Source organism: Dermacentor andersoni, chromosome 2 (genome assembly GCF_023375885.2).
Source record: "Dermacentor andersoni chromosome 2, qqDerAnde1_hic_scaffold, whole genome shotgun sequence".
NCBI classification, from domain to species: Eukaryota; Metazoa; Arthropoda; class Arachnida; order Ixodida; family Ixodidae; genus Dermacentor; species Dermacentor andersoni.
Genome location: NC_092815.1, coordinates 69,889,149 through 69,908,767, shown reverse-complemented (window position 1 = coordinate 69,908,767; position 19,619 = coordinate 69,889,149). Strand labels below are relative to the sequence as shown.

The 19,619-nt window shown below is 44.6% G+C and overlaps 2 protein-coding genes across 2 annotated transcripts in view; one reads left to right on the top strand and one right to left on the bottom strand.

Moving 5' to 3' along the window:
• Positions 1–686: 686 nt before the first annotated feature.
• LOC126541886 (COMM domain-containing protein 1-like) lies at positions 687–1,761 on the bottom strand. The gene is made up of 2 exons (XM_050188849.3): positions 1,504–1,761; positions 687–1,261 (listed from the first exon to the last, which is right to left on the bottom strand). Exons 1-2 carry the CDS (start codon positions 1,663–1,665, stop codon positions 923–925), a joined length of 501 nt encoding a protein of 166 aa, XP_050044806.1. The 5' UTR covers positions 1,666–1,761; the 3' UTR covers positions 687–922.
• A 1,605-nt stretch (positions 1,762–3,366) lies between these two features.
• Positions 3,367–19,619, top strand: part of mei-41 (ATR serine/threonine kinase meiotic 41) — a 127,512-nt gene continuing 111,259 nt past the window's right edge. The window contains exons 1-8 of the mRNA XM_050188850.3: positions 3,367–3,745; positions 4,168–4,305; positions 5,602–5,772; positions 8,871–9,039; positions 10,360–10,483; positions 11,238–11,365; positions 15,280–15,379; positions 16,495–16,653. Coding sequence (XP_050044807.1) covers positions 3,586–3,745; positions 4,168–4,305; positions 5,602–5,772; positions 8,871–9,039; positions 10,360–10,483; positions 11,238–11,365; positions 15,280–15,379; positions 16,495–16,653 — 1,149 coding nt within the window. The 5' untranslated portion in view covers positions 3,367–3,585. The remainder of the gene's footprint in view (positions 3,746–4,167; positions 4,306–5,601; positions 5,773–8,870; positions 9,040–10,359; positions 10,484–11,237; positions 11,366–15,279; positions 15,380–16,494; positions 16,654–19,619) is intronic.

The following is a 19,619-nucleotide window of genomic DNA, read 5'->3' as shown; positions in this document are numbered from 1 at the left end:
GTAAGATTTCTCCGATGCTTGGGCGGAGTCGAACCTGCGTCTTAGATATTCAGACAAGCGCTGCGCAGAAACTTCGCAGCGGTGTTGCTGAATGACCCAGCGTGACCAGTGAGAAGTGCAAGAGAGAAGCCCAGCTGCATATGTGATGAGTCTCTGTGGTGGCAATACAATGTGTTGTAACTTCGCCTCATTGTTAACTGCTTACCATCGACATTCATCATGGCATATGGGTTCTGCTGCAATTTTTGAATATCCATGGAAGCCCTCAGCAACAGCATCAATTATGAAGCCCATGCTACTGCCTAGCCTTAATGTTTTCCGGCAAGTGATGCTAAGAGTATTCACAGGCATGTATGCTATGCGCGCGGCAAGTTTAAGCTTCCGCAGATTGCACAACAGTTGCAAGAGCAACAGCGACAGTGGCGTTAAATAACGCTGATTTCCAGAAGCTGTTCTTGTACCCAAGCAAAATAGCAGTTTTATAAAACTAGGAGCCAGCACAAGCACGCAGTGAATCCTTCATTTCAACTACTAAATTATTTTACTGCTCATCAAGGTGAGACACTCTGGTTCACTAAGGCACACCTTGAGAAGCGAAGTGCTATCACTGTGCATCCTTCTGTGCAGCAAGTCGGCAACAGGACCACACATGAGATAAAACAAAGTCCGAGAATTCGTCGTGCCTGTTAGCCTTTTCAAAAATACTAATGTTTTATTGTAATCATTACAGGCTGGGACTAGACACTGTGCACAAAACGAAGATGAGTATATGGTCCCAAGTTTCACTTCAATCAGTTTCTTGTACGTCTTACTTGGTTTACAAGCTGCATGTTTGCAAAGTGCTCGAACACCATGTATTCATATACTTCGATAAAACATGACTGCTGCAGCGCCTGCAGTCATCTGTAATTCAGTCCATCAGTCACTTCGCTCTGGGGCAGTGTTTGTCCAAGGCAACTTGAACAGCAGCGATACTCTCGAGCAAGGACTCGAGTTCCAGCTTGCCCATCTGAAACTGCAGTTCTCCCAAAGTCACTTGCGCCGTGGGGCCTTCGAGGTCCACCCTCCACGAGCACGAGTCTAGGCCCGGATTCCAGCGACTCTGAGCCACAACACTGGCCCGCACCCGCGCACGGTGGTTTCTCCAGAATCGAGAAGTGCACTCCGCTTGCTCCCGAGTCAGGCCGCCTTCCTGTCGCTTGGTCTGCGATGTGAGGAACGCCTCCAGCTGTGTCCAGTCCATGTTAGACGCAGCAAGCGTCTGAAATGGTCGTTAAAGCATGCTTTGAAAACCTCACGGTTGAAGAATCGACCATTTCATGACAAAGATAGAATTCGGACTGTTTTTGATTCGCTAGCCTTAAAGTGTTCCTCTAGTGACGCTGCCAAGGGATAACGAAAGTACATGTTGGATTATATTATTGCATAACACTCTCGCATTTACAACTGATATCGCAGCGCAATTCTACGCAACAACCATTCAGGTAACGGCATAAAAAGTACCCTCAGTACTGTCGTTGCCTTGGAGACCAATTTGGAAAAATGTTCATCCGAAAGTGAAGGATACAGTTCATTTTTCAACAATTCGTCCGTTGCATCAGGGTCACTGTAATACAACCGCTGGGCTAAGCCGCTTAGAAGGCCGAAAAATGCTTCTTTACTCATAATTAGATAGCGAGCTGAAATCCCGCCCTCGACACTGGCTACACTAATAACGCTGCTGTCGGCTGTTGCTCTACCCGTGGATCTACCCAATGTTAGGATTGACTACTGACTACTATCGGCTACAACGCTGCTGTCGGCGACTACAAATTTTGGTTTCGCTATCAGGACGGCAGGACGGTCAGGACCAGTCTGGACATCATGACCGATCGAGGCACGCCACCGAACGTCTACATTAGAAGTCATCAATGTGCCTGCGTAAACCACTAATTTCGACAAGAGAAAGCAATTTTAGTGGAGGTCAGTAGTGTAAACTAAAGGTAAGTAGTATATAAGGCATATTTAAAAGCGCTAAAAAACAGCTGTCTTTAAAGCTGGCTTCTCCGCAATAAAATCTCTTGTAGGGAGGAGCCCACTTCTGCAGCAAATAGTTAACAAATAAACACTTTTAAGCCTGTAAATTACCAAAGTAATATAAATCAAGTTGGTAGTTTCAAAGAAAACAAAGTTATCGCGCCCTCAGTTACACCGTAGAAGCTGTTGTCATAATAATGGTGTACTGAAATGGGGCAGTGTATCGTCCGTATAGCAAAATAATGGGAGAACACGAGACGCTTCTGCAATGACGCCACCAAGTGACGCTGCGATCGACCAGCGTGCCTAGCGCGCGAAATTGAAACACGTTGTGCAAAACTTTATGCATTTATAAACTAAAACGCTCTCAAAACGCAATTGAAATTACTATAATTTGCAAAAAATAAATAATACAAACTGTTAGGATAAATCAATAATGCCGTCTGAGCTTGCGCACTTCCAACCACAGATCAGGCAGTGCTCCTGATCGTCTGCTCAGCGTTTCGGTTGCAGAAGGCAAACAAATTAACGCTCGTCTGCTCCTTCCGTTCGGAAAGCACGCATATGCTTTAAGTATTTCGAAACACGTGAGGATGAGAAGCCCGGGAGGACCACCTGCACTGTGTCTGGTGGGTTGCACTGGATTTCTTTCATGATGCATCAGCCAGAAAAGCGGTCGCCTCACTTTAAAAAAAAAAAAAAAGAGAGAGAAAGAAGAAAAAGAAGCTTTGCGACGAATGCAGCCACCATCGCTTAGATATTTCCTTCCTCCATGGATATTTCGCTCCGCAAAAAGGCCAATGTTCTCAATGTTCAATGTGCCCTACCTGAAGCAGCCTGGAGTTGTTCTGGTCGTTATGTAGGAACCTCAATGCACACACACACACGCACAAACACATTTACAAACCCAGAGCTTGCCGTGCACATAATGTGCGAGCGCGGCAGAAAAAAACCACAGCACGCAATCTACGAGCTCCGCACGCAAGTACATGCATGATCTCCGCGACAACCATAACTACCGATCCCGGAGGCCCTGTGTTGCACGTTGTTTTTCCTCTTACCATCAATGACTCCAGGCTACATCGACAGATAGCGCTGCGATAGACTAGAGTGCTCCAGCACCCCAGGCGGTCGTCGCAAAAAGAGGCACGTTTTCCCCGCCGGAGAAAACACTGCCCTATTCCAGTGAACACGCCAGTGCACCATAGCGATCATTTCAGTAGTGCCTCCTCTAGAGGAGGCACAGTGAGAAACTCTATGGACCATACCATAGCATACTTATTGCAACTACGGAACTAAGGCTATTCCGTTTCGGTCTTCGTAGCTTCAGGAATGCGTCACTTCCGCTTAATGAAAGTGGCGCCGAATGAAATGTGATGAACGTGATAAACTTCGCGAACCGGCTAATGTGAAATCCTGTGCGAACCAATTACGCGAAAGGCTTTACAGCGTGTTTGCCAGTGGCTTCCAAAGCATGTGCAGGAGTTTTTCTTGGTATGGTTCTGTATAGAGCGAAAAATTCTTCAGCTAACCTATCCTTGTGAGACTGGCAGAAGGTCGACTGCACAAATGGAATTTAAGCATCCAGACTCCCTGACAGCGCTTTCAGCAATAAGAGAAATACAAGAAGGCTCCAGCCAAGTGACTGAACCCCAAGATGAACAAACGTCTCGCTACAGAGAGATCTTGGACAATATTCTTACTTCTTTGTTGAACGACACCGAGAAAGGTGATGTGAAACTTGCCGATGCGTTGCTTAATTCAGCGGCTTTAGACATGCTTATTCAAGGCGCTGTTTCACTTTTGGGCGTACTGCCAGATGGACTAATCGACGTCTGCAACCGATTTACGTTTTCGCTAATTGACTGATTGCTTTCTGGCGTTCCGCGGCGACTCGGTGGTTTCTGCTGCTGAACACAAAGTCGTGAGTTTGATTGCCGGCCGCAGTGTCCGCATTCCGAGGTGGCCGGAATGCAAAGACATCGATGTACCAAGTTTTAGGCGCACTTTAAAGAACCGCCGTGTTCTAGATTAATTCGGCGCCCTTCTCTGTAGTAATCATCTCGTATAGCCCCAGTGTCACTTTGGCACGTTACGACCATTACATTAATAAACCAATCAAGATGTGCCTGAACTGCGTCTTTCCTGCAGCGTTCGCAGATGCTGAGCAGACGCGTCCGGTGTTGGAGCGCTTGCTCGAATGCGTCCAACACTGCGCCCAAGCGTTACCAGTATTGTTCCTGCCACAGGAAAGCAGTGAAGCGGGTTCCACTGAACAGAGTGCCTTGCGTAAGTGGTTATTGTTTCAATCAGTCTTGTCATACTTCAAGACGTGTTTGAGCTTGTTATACATTTGTGGCCGCACATTAAATTTAGTTATGCCATTTGTTCGCATTTTGTAAAAAGAATGCATACACTCGTGTGAGTATGTAAGCGCCCAGTAGCACTCACATCAGCAGTACTAATGCTTATATCCATGCATAGCCAAGCATGCTTTCCAGTTCTGAATTGCATTCACGCCCACCTGTGCTTGCTAGTACTCTTCTGTGCTCTTGCCCATGCACACTGGCACTTGCAAACTACTCACGCACACTTGCTGCCGTTTACACTCATTAGCACTCGCTACATATTGTGCTACATTGTAGGTGTTGTCTTTCACGTACATGTACCCACAATTTTATGTTAATCTGATTTAAACACTTTGTGAAGCAGTGGTTTTATTTACTTCTAAGGGACCTGCATAACGCTGAATAGCTGACGTTTTCTTCCAAGTGAAGAGCAGTATATTTGAACTGACACTACAGCTATAAACTATAATAGTTTCAATCAATAGTTACTGTGTTACAGTGATGAATGGAACTAGCTGCTAGCAGTGCATTATGCAAGCATAGTTACTGCCGAACTTAATATCAGCAGCAGCAGCCTATTTTATGTCCACTGCAGAATGAAGGCCTCTCCCTGTGATTTCCAATTACCCCTGTCCTGCACCAACCGATTTCAACGTGCACCTGAAAATTTCCTAATTTAATTACACCACCTAGCTTTCTGCTGTCCTCGACTGCACTTCCCTTCTCTTGGCACCCATTCTGTAATCCTAATGGTCCACTGGTTATCTAACCTATGCATTACATGTCCTGCCCAGCTCCATTTCTTTCTCCTAATGTCAATTAGAATATTGGCTATCCCCGTTTGCTCTCTGATCAATAACTGGCCGGTTAATGCAAACATTTCTAATGCAAAGGCATTTTTCGATTGTGGCTCTCACCAGATTTATTTCAAATCCTTTAATAGAACTTGTATAATTACAGCTGGCACAGATTAGAATCACTGAGAAAGATTAAATGTGAAATGGTCTTCCAAGGGGGCTGTTGCTAGGCCACTCGCCAATTCCTCTGCCATTGCAGTGGTGCAGCTAAGCGATGTTGTACTAATTGCAATAATAGATGATGAAATATTTTAGAAAGTGAATGGCAGCCAACATAAATATATATGCTACCTTTCACAATACTGTGCCGAGCGCATAAAGCAAAACATAACATCTGCTTTTATTACCTGTGTGCTCACCTACTTTATCCTGTTACTTAGGCTTCAGCGAAAGTCTTATTGGAAGGCTGCTCATGCTGATGAGCATACCTGGTCTTGGTGTGCTCTCTGGACATTGCTGCCGAGTTATTGAATCGCTCTTGACCTTGTACAAGCGTCACAACATGAGGCTTTTGCTCCAGTTCCTGGACAATCTGCTCGAAGTCTTTGTTGGTGAGTCCTCTGGAATTCACTATTCCACACCATGTTTGGTGAACAGAACAACTTTCTTTTATGCTGCAGTGGCTCACTGGCTACATTGTCCTGGCAAGAGGTGAAAAATTGTATGGTACTTTATCCTGAGTGTGTTTTTTAACTACACAAAATTTTACAAGTTCATCTGTGGCAGCTGAACTGTCACAGGTGACCACTGTCGCTGAGCTGTATTAATCACAGGCGAACATTACTTGCATGAGAAATTAAAATTCATAATCGATCACTTGGAACAAATTTTCAGTATGATGCCAGTTTTGAGATATTCATTCCCAAAGTGTACGACGAAGCACATGGGCATTCCAGTTACTTTTGTGTTTCAATGCATAAAGCGACAGTTTGTTAAAAAAGTAAGTGGAACAACAGCGCATTTTTGCCGCTAGTTTGATGCCGCATACCTAAGAACCCATGACATACTTAGAATTCATTCCAGTGTGAACGTGCCTTGCAAACTCACTGGCTACAATTCGTAATTTGCAATATGTACCTCAAAGCGATAAATTAAAAAGTTAATTAGTGAATTTCAATGTGATCAGTACTTTTAGGGTACTACACAAACTTTCCGGGGGCCGACTATCTATGTATATATGCATTTGAAGTGAAAATAGGCTATTTCAAAAATACTTTGCCTCAGAAAGTACTTTTCATTTCATTTATTGAACCTTCAGGGCTAAAGGCATTAAAGAGGGGAGTAAGTGGAAGAACAACTTCAGTGTGTTCAGCAGAAGTGGAGTTATTGTCAATCAGACACAGCCTACGCTGTGCTCTTATTCCTTGTTCATTGCGAAGAAGGAATGCACACCCCACTGCGAAGGCTACAGCACATTTGGGCGTCTCCACCAGGCTCTGCCTTCTGATTGTCATGGTGGCACACAGTTCAAATTTCATTTTTCATGTTAACGTAGACACCATGACTTCCAATTTTGGTGCCTATGACACGCTAAACATAAGCCAAACGTGGTTGTCCTAGCGAGCCGCAGTGCGCTTAGCCAGTGGACTTGTGGTGGCACCCCATGGCGGCTGCAGTATCTACACTACGTAGCCGACTGCAGCTACCAATAGCAGTCGCATATGGGAGTCCGCTTTATTATGAAATAAATCGTAAGCCTGCCTCCTTAAAGGCACATTCACACCGAAGACAGAGCATCCATAGCAGGCAAGCGGAAAGCAGGTAAACCTCCTCGCCAGACGGGTAAAAGCGGGCAGAAAACGAGGCGGCGAGCCCGATCGCTTCCAGACCGATTTTTTTTCTGTCCACCGGAGTTCTCTGCTTTGCCGCAGCCAATCAGAACGCCAGACAACGGTGGTGCGATGACGATGCTGGCGCACGCGCGGATGAGTGCGGATGACTGGTGCCACGAAAAACGCCTCCTCAGTGGTGCGGGCAGCCAGGCAAGCCGTCTGGTCTGAACAGGCCCGCGCGCTCACTGCCTTGCCGCGTTGAAAATCCGCTTGACTGCTTAGATGCTCCGCTTTCGGTGTGAATGTGCTTTAAGAGAGTGAGGAGGCAGGCTTCTGTTGAAAAGAGAGCATTTGAGAGAAAGGCGACTTCGCAATCCGCTTGCGAGCTCCACACGCCTCATACAACAGCAAAGCTTGGCTGAGATGTTCACAGCAGCGTATGCTACCCACGGACTATGTTATTTCATCAAGCCCGAGGGGTGGTTTAGGGCCCCTTTAAATATCAGTGGTGTTAGTTGGAACCAAACCTGCATCATACATAGTCAAGCAATCGTCTGTAAATACATATATATTTGCACATGTGCCGCACACGGATTTTGGGGTGGTGCCACCAGATAGCACAGCATTTCAAGAGAAGTACAAGAGAGGAGCCAGATGATATGCCCATGCGATAGAAGATGTGCTTCAGGATGGTACTATGGCGTTCCGCTACATTGCTTCAGTGCTAATTGTATTAATGTTGATATACATAATGAAATGGTTTCTGCTGGAATTAATTATTAATTTTTTGATTATGCAATTCAATTTCTCGTGCAAATAATGTCCGCTGCTTCGAGTAATCCAGCTCAAAGACTACAATCATTCTATCTGTTGCAGGCAATCCTTTAAAATTCTGTACAGTCTAAAGAAACGTCCCGTGTTAGGTATATGCTAAAAAGATCTGAAGTCGTCAAAATAAATTTGAAGCCCTCTGTTATGGCATACACCTTAACCCACTATGCAGCTTTGGGATGGATGTAACATTTCATCGGTTAATTAATAATGCAACCTGCAGCACTTAATGGTGTATATTCGTGTGGACCCCAGACAGCCTTTTAAATGTGTTGGTTGATGAAGTTTCCTGCTTTTAGTTTTAAGTCCAATCTTATGGAGCTAATGTGCATAGTATTGCTTACTTGATTGATTTAGCAAAAGTTCTCTTGGCTTTTGCTGCATAGACAATTGTACAATAACCCACCATAGTGGCTAAGGCATTGGGCTACTAAGCCAGAGGGCATGGGTTTGAATCCCGGATGTGATGGTCTCATTTTGATGGGGCTGAAATGCAAAAACCCCTGTGTACCGTGCATTGAGTGCACGGTAAAGAACCCCAGGTGGTCAGAATTAATCCAAGTCCCTCACTATGAGTAGAACTTGTTGCTGGGCGAGTTGGTTGGGATGTAATGAGTACATTGTTGTGCCAAAAAAGGAAAATAAAGACTTGGGAGGGAGCGCTCAATCTGTCGTTTCGTACTCTCCCTCCCAAGTCTTTATTGTCCTTTTTAGGCGCGACAATGTATTCATTAGATCCCTCACTATGGCGTGCCTCATAATCAAATCATGGTTTTGGCATGTAAATACTCAGACCTTAATTTTTTTAATTGTGCGATAAAGGCACTTTAGGTGTACAAAATTTGCTTGCAGTCCTTAATGATTACCACTCTTGTGTTGCTACTTGTATATTATACATGGCCAACAGAACAGTGGAAGTTAAAGTGCACCTGCCTGCAGTAATTCTTGCTAGATGGTAATGTTTATCTGCATTTTCTTGTCTGGCTGCTTTCCCCCCCCCTCATTCTTTCTTTCCTTGCTCCTTTATTTTTTCGTCTTTAATACAGATGTCTACCAATTCTGTGTACTGAATGGTGGCACTGAAATGGCCACATGCCACTTTGGTGTCACCCTTTCGTTCGCTGGCCATAAGAATGTGAAGAGGTCAAGAGCCGAACAGGGCAGCATCCACATCTCCCTGCCTGATGGTGGCTGTGCTTTGCTGCTTTCACTGATGTGAGTGCTGCTGCCTCATGCGACTGTAAGCATGACAGGGCTTGGTGTTGCTCATCCGGATGCAACAAAATATTGATAGGATCATCATCATTCGAAAGAAAAGTCACAGTTTCACTCAAAGGGCAAAACTTTGACAACACTAGCAAAGTATTAGAATATTACACAAGGTAAGGCTCATAGCTTTATGGACAGTATAAAGCGGAATACATATTCACATATTAGCTAAACACGCATTGTGTCGTGTGTCTAATGACAATTGAACAGCGTTCACTCGATGACTGTGAGCACTCACAATCCCATTGCTGGTATGATGAGGAGTGCTGGTTGCAGGAGGCGTGCATGCTTTATCCCAAAGTGGATGTTCTGCGCTGACAATCCGTTTACGATTTCACTGTGCTGTACCTCAAAAACTCAGCAGACTTATGTGACCTTCAACACTTGATGTGTGGGAAAACGGCACGTGTCAAGGCATGAGTCTTCTTGACTTTTCTCGCTGTAATCTTTCCACTGGCAGCAGGTCATGTGAGTTCCAACATTTGGTGCGAGAGCCACGCATGCACTGCCGCACCTGGGACAGCATAGAGATAGCAGCAGTGGAAACGGCAATGATGCGAGAACACCTCTAGTGTCCGTATAATTGCCATCGCTATTATAAAAGAGTCAGAGGCAGGCTGGTGACTTATTTCTGGAAAAGGCACAATGCTCGCCTGCCTCCAAGAGGAGCAGATAAGAATGGCATAGAGTAGCACTATGGGGGAAATGCAAAAAGTAGTAAGAGAAGCACGATGAAATGTGAACAGATTGAGTAAAGTGCCCACAAAATCGATTGTGCTTCGTTACTTGTCTGTATGGAACATGTGGCACATCTAGGTTGACAGCATGTTATACAGTGATGTTTTGTTCATCAACTTAGTTGCACATCCACATAGAAATGTTAGTAACTTGTAAATTTTCATGTCCTTTTGTCATCACTCTTTGTGCAACGTGTACTTACTGTAACCATACGCCTTTCCTTTATGTATTTTCTTGCATTGTTTATGTATTCCTATGCATTCATTATTTTCTGACTACTATGTGTGCCTAACTTTCAGTATCTTGCAACTGAGATGGCCATATTGTAAGTAACCTCACCCTTGAGTCACACTGCTTGTGTTTTATTGCAGCCTGACAGAATGTTGTGCACTTCAGTAATACAGGAAGTACCATGTGTGTTTTTTTTAAAGAGATGTTATTGTTTTGCACATGTCAGTAATGTTTGTGGAAGAGTTGTTGCAAGTGTGGCTCAAGCTCGTAGAACATGCCCTCGTGTCATCTTTACAGGAAGCTTCTGGTGTTCTTAGCTGATGACATGGTTGCATTTGGAAGTGGTCGCAGACTGGGACGGGACAGGCTTGTTCGCTCCCTTTGCGGGCTGCTGAGTGCAGACAACACTGATCTTGTGGAGGTGCGTGTCTGCTTTGTCACCTGTATGGAGTAAAGATAGATGAGCCTATTTATGTGCAGATGATTAATGCAGAGCATTAGCTATTGCATATTAACATTATTTCCACACAAAATAGTATAGCGTAAATAATTAAGTAAGAAAGTCTATTAACTCCGTCCATGCGATGCTATTGCTACTATACCAAATTATGACAAAAAATGACCAAATTATCTTTAAAGGCCCCAGTTGCCAATGTGTTTTTTTCTTTAGAAAGAATAAATCTTCGTCTGCTTGCGCTGTCCCGTGTACTGTGTGCTGCCATCTACCAGAAACATGACTAAGCACCGAGACGAAACTAGGCTTGTCCATGGCATTGCTAAAAAATGCGAAGTACTGTTGACAGAGCTGAGCTTGTCCTTGGCCATTTTTACCAGAAACATATGGACAAATACAGCTCGTCTAAAGCATAGAAGGGTTTATAAGCACCTGTATGGCTAAAATCCAGCACCTACATGAGTGCTTAATAAGTGCGTTTGTTCATGCAAAATTACTCAATTACATGTAAATACAGGGATGAAAATTACACTTGTTGATTGACACAGCTATAGACTTTTCACTACGAGAGATTGTTTTTATGCAGGCATGCACCCTCTTATGGCTTGATGTAGAGTTAAACAGGATGCTTCTGTTGGTTTAAAAATTACTTTGGTTGCAAGTTATATGCTGTGGGAAAACCCTTGCGCATAATTTGCATTACTTTTTCTTGTCTGTGCAGGCGAGCCTTGAAGCACTGAATGCTTTTCTGAAGCAGTATTACCCTGTGACAGAGAACACTGAGACAGAAGTCCTCCTGAACGTTACATGGCTTATTCATTGTGTATCAACAGATAGCATAGCCTTAACGTAAGTAAAGATAGAGCTAGTGCATCATTTTTCTTTTTTAATCACTTTTATTTTAATGTGATTTAATATGCTGTGTATGCTATGGTTGTTGTGGCTAAGGTTAAAAGCCAACTGCAATGAAATTTTAAAGCTAGTTAAAGTCCTAGGTTAAGATAGTGTAGATATAGAGGAGCCTCCATGCAAATTTTCACGTTTGAAATATGAATGGCAGCATCATGCAAAGCTCACAGAAAGAGCTGTTTTTGATGCTGAAGCTGAAGAAAATGATGCCATTACCGATCGCCAGAAGCGACGCATTAATTGGAATGACCAGGCAGCAGATGGCTGCCTGCAGTGCACTGAGAAATGTCGGAGGTGGCAAGCTGTGACTTACATTATAGTGACAACCCCCAAGTGCACACATCAGATGTTTAGGGGACTGTTTGAAGGCTGCTAACAAAAAACTATACAATTACCAGCCCTATGGCTTTGTCATAAATGTTCAGGGGTACTATATAGTACTCATTTAAAACAAATGTAGCCTAAGCAAAATTTTGTTGCAGTTGGCCTTTAAAGTTTTGTTCACAGCTCTTGAAGCTAAAGGGATTTCTTTAGACACCTGTCAATGCACTCTGCATTGACTCTTTTTACTGCAACAACACGTAAAAGCTCAAAACAGCAGTTAAAAGTTCAGAGCAGTTGTTCAATCTGTCCTCTTGTTCTGTTATGCTGGAACCTGTAGTGTTCTTCTGTGATCCATGTATCATGTAATTATAGGTTGTGGATGCCACTTGTGCTAAGAGATTTATTAGCAACGAGCGTGAACAGGTAGCAGTCACAAGCGTTCGGCGAAGGACAGCAACCACGAGCTCATGCCAGTAGTGATGGTGCTGTGGTGCAGGCAGGCTACTCTTCTTCGTTACAATTGCCCTCCGCAAAAAAAGGCGCCATTCTGGCGGCTTAAGGCGAAGGGACTGCTATTGGGTCTTAGTATGGCTTAATGCGTGAGACGTGGACAAGTTCGCGGCCGCGATGGCGTAGGTCCGTCGATGGCGTGAGGGGCTCTACGATGTAATTGACGGAGGACGTTTACTCCAGAACGCGGTAGGGTCCTAGGTATTTTGCGACAAGTTTTGAGAAGAGGCCAGGTGTAGTAGCGGGTACCCGAAGCCATACGAGAGAGCCAGGCGAAAAAATTGGTGCAGAACGGTCGGCGGGCTGACGGGATTGCTGCTGCCACTGGTCCTCGGTGGAAAAAGAGTGGGCAAGCTGGCGGCATTCCTCAGCATGAAGAGCAGCTTCAGATAGCGGAGTGCTTTCGGACGCGTCAGGTGTATATGAAAGAATGGTGTCGAGCGTAGTAGAAGGTTCTCGTCCATGTAGGAGAAAGTAAGGGGAAAATCCAGTAGATGCTTGGGCCGCAGTATTGTATGTATACGTCACGAAAGGGAGAACTTGGTCCCAGTTTGAATGACCAGAGGCAACGTACATCGAGAGCATATTGCCAAGAGTACGGTTGAAGCGCTTGGTCTTGCCGTTAGTTTGCGGATGGTACGCTGTACTGGTGTGGTGGACGATTCGGCATTCGTCGAGTAGTGCCTTCAAAGTATCGGAAAGAAAGGTGCGGCCTCTATCGCTCAGAAGTTCGCGAGGGGCACCGTGGCGAAGAACGAAATGTCGTAACAGAAATGATGCAACGTCGCGGGCGGTGGCAGTCGGCAGAGCAGCTGTTTCAGCATAGCGGGTCATGTGATCCACTGCAACAATAATCCAACGGTTGCCTGCTGGAGTGGAGGGTAGCGGTCCGTATATGTCTATACCAACACGATCAAAGGGCCGACTAGGGCAGGGAAGGGGTTGTGATGGTTAGACTTGTCCGGGAGGTAATTTTCGGCGTTGGCACTGAGCACAGGAGCGAATGAACTTTCTGATGTAGTTATACATGCCACACCAATAAAATCGGATGCGTAGTCGAGCATAGGTCTTGAAAAGGCCGGCATGCGCGCACTGAGGGTCTGCATGGAAAGCATCGCAGATAAGGTCACGGAGATGGCGGGGTATCACGAGAAGCGACTTGCGACCATCGGAGAGGTAATTACGACGATAAAGAAGGCCGTCGCAAATGCAAAAGTGGGTAGCCTGGCGGCGAAGAGCGTGTGATAGTTAAGAGGTGGATGGATCAGAAAGGATGCTGATGAGAGCACTGATCCAAGGATCCTTGCGCTGCTCCGACGGCATGTTGCGCAGTGCATGAGATGTAAGTGTGGGCTCAAGGGCGGATAGGCAAGCGCAGTCAGCGGAGACCGGTGAGTGAGAAAGGGCATCAGCGTCCGTGTGTTTGCAGCCGGAACGGTAGAGAACACGGATGTCGTACTCCTGTAGCTTAAGGGCCCAGCAAGCAAGTTGGCCAGATGGGTCCTTAAGGGTAGACAGCCAACAAAAGGTGTGATGGTCAGTGACGACATCGAAAGGGTGACCAGACAAATAAGGACGGAATTTTCCAAGGGCCCAAATAATGGCTAAACACTCTCTCTCTGTAACAGAGTAATTAGCCTCAGCCTTTGTCAGAGTTCGGCTCGTGTAGGCAACGACATATTCATCAAACCCCGCTTTTCATTGTTCGAGTACGGCGCCAAGTCCGACGCCACTGGCATCGGTGTGGACCTCTGGGGGGGCTGCAGGATTGAAGTGGCGGAAGATAGGTGGCGAGGTTAGCAGGTGGCATAATTTCGTGAAGGCGTCATCACAGGTGGGCGACCAGGTGGAAAGTTCTTTGTCGCCACTTAGAAGGGCTGTCAGGTGTGCACTTATGGAAGCGAAATTTCGTATGAAACGTCGGAAGTATGAGCGTAAACCAAGGAAACTTTGAAGCTCCTTTAACTTCTTTGGTTGCTGAAAGTCGATGAAAGTGCGGAGCTTGGCTGGATCCGGAAGGATGCCGTCTCGCGATACATGGCCAAGAATAGTGAGCTTTCAGGCACCGAAACGACATTTTTTTAAAGTTAAGTTGAAGTCCCGCGTCAGTAAGGCATTTCAGTCAGACACTTCGAGAGCATTTAAGAACTCAAAACAGGGTTTGCTCTGTCTTTTTTTATTTCTGTTACGCCAAAGCATGTGTCATTGTGCCATCTTCGCCATGCCACCTTTGCCAGTGTTTGTCACTATCATTGCCATGCCATTGTCATTGTTGTTGTGCTGCCGTCTCTGTATTGTTGCATACAATTTGGAGAGGATTGCATTTTCGCATTGAGTTGTGGGCAGTTGAAGTAGTGACTGCTGTCGAAGCTGCTGTTGCAGTAAATGAGTTCAGAATTGTGGGAATAGCTGAAGCCAGTTGGTTTTCTTATCACTGCATTAACACCTGAATTCAAAGCCCAGCCTTTTAGTGCTGCCTTCTAGTTAAGGACTTCTGTTGCTTTTGGCTAGCAACAACATTTATGCTGAAGCACGGAATCAAACATACAGGTGCCTGGGTTGTTACATTTTGTTTTTTTTTCTTCCACCCGCCGTGGTTGCTCAGTGGCTATCGTGTTAGGCTGTGTGAGCACGAGGTCGCGGGATCGAATCCCGGCCACGGTGGCCGTATTTCGATGGGGGTGAAATGCGAAAAGACCTGTGCACTTAGATTTAGGTGCAGGTTAAAGAACCCCAGGGGGTCGAAATTTCCGGAGTCCTCCACTACAGTGTGCCTCATAATCAGAAAGGGGTTTTGGCACGTAAAACCCCATAATTTAATTTTAATTTTTACGTTAATGCTTCCCTTGCTTGCACCACTGTGATTTAACAACATAAAAATTGTAGCGTTAGTGCCACTGTGTCTATGGTATTGCTATAATGCTCCTTCTGCTCTTTTAAACCCCTCCTTCGAGTGATTTGTCCCGAGGACCATTTTATGTCTTTCCATTCGCCTTACTTTTCTTGTTTTTGTGCGATAGATCTTCTGGAATGGACCACTTGGTAGACTTTTTGAAGACCGTGGCAAACATACAGTTGTCTCCAGGGGCTACAGAAGAGATCCTTCTGGGATTGTCTAAGGTCTGCAACAATATTTACAGGCCTGTATTTGATACTTGCTGTATGCTTGAAGTGCTGACTGTGTCTGTATGCATATGTGCATTGAGTTCGAAAAAAGAAAGGACGATCAAAACTGGCTTCTCCACAATAAGCGGTATTGTGGAATGAAGACCGCTTCTGCGATTCATTTAAATTTGTAGGAGATAATTTAGACATTGAGCTCACAGTAGTAAGTAAATGTAAAGTAAGCTAGACAAGCTTTCAGTGCAGAAGTAGTTTCTAAATGTCATGTGAGTGACATCTACATGCGTAGCAAAACACACAACTTTAGAAATACTGCTTTTTTCATTCAGCCTCACTGTTAAACAAAGATTCTATGCAATTCTCTGTGTAAGAGCAATGTAATCTGGTTTGGATTAGTCATGTTACAGAGCTTATTTAACAATATGAACACATGGTATGCTAGTGACTATTTAAAATAAATTGTCCGATATTGCATCATCATCTGCACTTGGATACTTGGGTCAGATGGGTTCTAGTGCCTGTCTGACTCAAGGACATTGGAAAGAGAAATTTACACCTTAGGAGCATCTGCATCACATGCACTAAAGCAGGCTAAATTAGTGACGGTGAAAGTGATGAAGAATACTGAATTATTTTTCCTTGTGGGTTGCCAGTGTTTTTCTATTGCTGTGTATAAGTCATAGTGCTGTACGTGGTGTCAGCTCGCAGCCATAGGCCAAGGTATGAAGTGGAGTGAAGTGAATTTTTTCTTTCAAGGCACTTATAGAAAAAGATTTATAATGTATGGCTTACACAAGTAAACACAGTATTGTCGTAAAAGTGGAAAACTATTTACCGATATGTTCCACTACTGTTCCAATTATGTTAGGGCTGTCAGCCAGAGACAAACTCCTGCCTACTTTAATGGAAATTTTACTTCTTAGCTCAACATTTTTCATTTTTTAGATCAGTTTCATATTAATTTGTGGGCACAAGGATTGTGACATGGATGGTGCTGGGTGTACTGGATACGTGGGGCAGGTATTGCGGAAGATGCATATTTGTGAAAATATGATTCTTGTGGACATTCTGCAACATACAATATTTTCTTTCCTTTTCTTTTTCTTCACCAGGTCATGCAGAACTTGCAGAAACATCCGAATTTACTGGGTGCCTCAACACAATTGTTTAGCATATTTTCAGCAGACTCTGGCTGTTTGCCCCTGGACTATGTGTTGCAAAAGTTGCAAGAAAATCTGACTCCTTTGCTGGAGGCTGCAGACACCAACATCGTATGTGTTTGTTGAAAGCTTTTTCTCAATATTGCGCCGTTTGACACTGCTGATGAACAGGCCTTATTTGAGGGGAAAGAAACAACTTACAGGTGCAACACAATGTGGGCATCCTAATGACCAATAGCTTCATCGAGTTGGCGAGGTGACAGCTGTAGCAGATGTTGTGAGCACAGCCTTGTCGTCTTTAGATGCTAGCTGTCTGTGCCATGAGGAAAAAGGCCGTGTGTGATGATTGTCAAGGGAAGGATGTGGATCAGAGGTGAACACACAGGGAAGTACAACAAATATTCAAATTCATTTAAGGAGTTATACCCCTTGACAGTAGCCAAGAATGGACACGTGGCAGAAAAACCTGCATATATTATGGTCTCGCATATAGTATGAGACAAGATTTGGAGACAGCGAACAATAAGAAAAAAGTTTCGTCCGCGTATAGTAACACTATTGAGGCAAACTCAAGGAAAACATTTGTTAACATTGAACTTTATGCTTCAATCATTATCTTCTTTGGTTGTGCTGTCGTCCGACAGTTACTTGTCTGAAAACTCTTCCTAGCTATATAGTCATCCTTGTGCCATCAAGTGCATTTGTAATGCCGCACTTCTTAAATGTGTGCATACAAGGTGCTCTGTGATGCTCACCCATGCGTGGCGTGGCTGGCGATGCCTGCTTCACCAGTTGTGGATGATGGTAGCAATGGTGCAGTGATGAAGCCAAACTTTGAGCCAGATGTTCGGCTGAAATTTCGGTTTGGATCAGCATATAGTATGAGACAGAAATTTGGGACATTAGTAACTGGAAAAGATTGCTGTGTTACATGCAGGTTTTTATGGTACCCAGTGGCACATACGAAGTTGTACATACCCTGTGCCCAAGTCGTCTCTTTGGGCACATACCCAGTAGTGTATTACCAGTGAGCTAAGTTGTTTACTGGGCTAGACAGTGGCCAGAAGCAAGCTGTCTATTCGAGCATGTAAGCAGTGGTTTAAAGGTCCCCTCACCAGGTCTCGCCATTTTGAGGTGACAAGCGCCATGTATACAATGCGCACTAACGATTGCGTCTGCTAAGTATTACATCGCTAAGCACCGTAGAAAGAACTGAAACTTCAAACCGCACGCTGTTTGCCCTTCTCCTTGTGGGCGCTGCGCTCCCAGTTGGAGAGTCGACGTATATCGCACAAGTGCGCCTACGTACATCACGCTGTTGTGGCGTCGCTCGTAGCGACACACACCATTAAACTTGGCACCAACCCTACATTTAAAATCACCGCGCCCGAGCAGTGGGAGGCTGTGCTTGCTCAGCGCATGTCCAGAGAACCAACTCTGGGCACTCCGGCTGGCCGCCGCCGCCTGAGAAAGGGAGGCTCTGGTAGGGCTAGTCTCCCAGCCCCCACCCTCCTTGACCCCAGCAAGGACATTCATAAAGTTTTCTCTCTCTCTCGTAGTGACACAGTGACACATGACTTCGAGAATTATGCAAGGCAATATCTGTTGCTTCAATAGGCGAATTAACGTTTAGAGAAATAATCATAAAACACACAAACCGAATGTCTGCGTGTTGTTGTTTTACTTCGTATGACTGCAAGAGATATGTACTTCCGTTTTATCTTCTTGTTCCAACGTCGTGCAGTCACGCATGCAGACAACAAAAGTACATCATTTTCTACCGTGTTCCAGCGCGCGATCATGCTCTATGAACCGCTTGTGTCTGCCTGAGTATTCCCTTAGCACTAAGTTATACCGCTAATCAGGTGTTCTCATGCCCAGCGCGCAAAATCATGTGCTGTGCAAAATGAGACAAACGCAACAGCTTGCATGCAACACCATCAGCAGAAGTGTGCCACGAAGCAAACAAAAAAAAGTGAGGGGAAAAAAAATTAAGGCGGGGCCCATGACGCATGTGTCACATAATCCTCGAGCTCCAGTATTGGAGAACGCAGGAAAGGAATTTTGCTTGCGGAGACTAGACAAGGCAAGTGGAGAGAGCGTCTCTCTTGGTAGTGGCCCTCGCCTCCTGAAATCATGGGTTCGCGGCACTGAAATATTTCTATCTCGGCTATTAATGAACCAATTTGAAAAATTCTTGTGGCAGAACACTCCCTAGAGAGCACATAATAACTTCCAGCATCTAACCAAAATTTGATATCTGGCAGGGCCCTTTAAGTAGTTGACTGGGCAAGACAGCAGCCAGCATATACCAAGTGGCCCAAGTTGTCTATATATATCCACAAATATATCCAGCAAGGAAACTACGACGACTGTCAAACCCCTTTGAAGAGGCAAAGAAAGCTTCGCTTTAAAGAAGGATCATCCTTAAACATCCACCAGTGCGCATTTTACCTCTTCAAAACAGAAAGCTAGGCTATGAAAAGTACTTGTGTTATGGTATAGTAATTATGGCATCTTACTTCTAAGCATGAGGTTAGATTTTGGTTCCCATCTGTGGTGACTTTGTTATGATAGGAGCAGAGTGCAAAAACTTTGATGTATTAAGCTTTGTGTACATGTTAATGAACTTTTGCAGTAAAAATCAATCTCGAGCCTCTTATTACAACATCTTTCTTAGCCCACTGTTTTGGGACATTCAACAGGATCAGTCAATCAATCAGGTTATGAAAATCTTAAGAATGGCAGAAGCTTTTAATGTTTGATGATTCACGTGGCCTTTAACTGTACCAATCAGGCAAGGGAAAAGAAATTCCACTGTTCTTGCTTATAAAGTAGGAGCGGTGCTTCATCTATTTAGAAGTTAAGCAGTTAAATTGATCACATTTTGGTCATATTGTTTGCAAATTATTTCACCGTTTGCTCTTTTACTGCACTGTCGTAGCTTTCTCTGTTATATTTTTCGTCCTGAAATCATGTTAAGGCCGCATTGTTTGCAGATTTCCTTTTTGTTTTGCTCAGCTGTCATATGGCAGATTCCACTGGTTGTTCTGGAGGAGCTATACCTGAACCTTTGA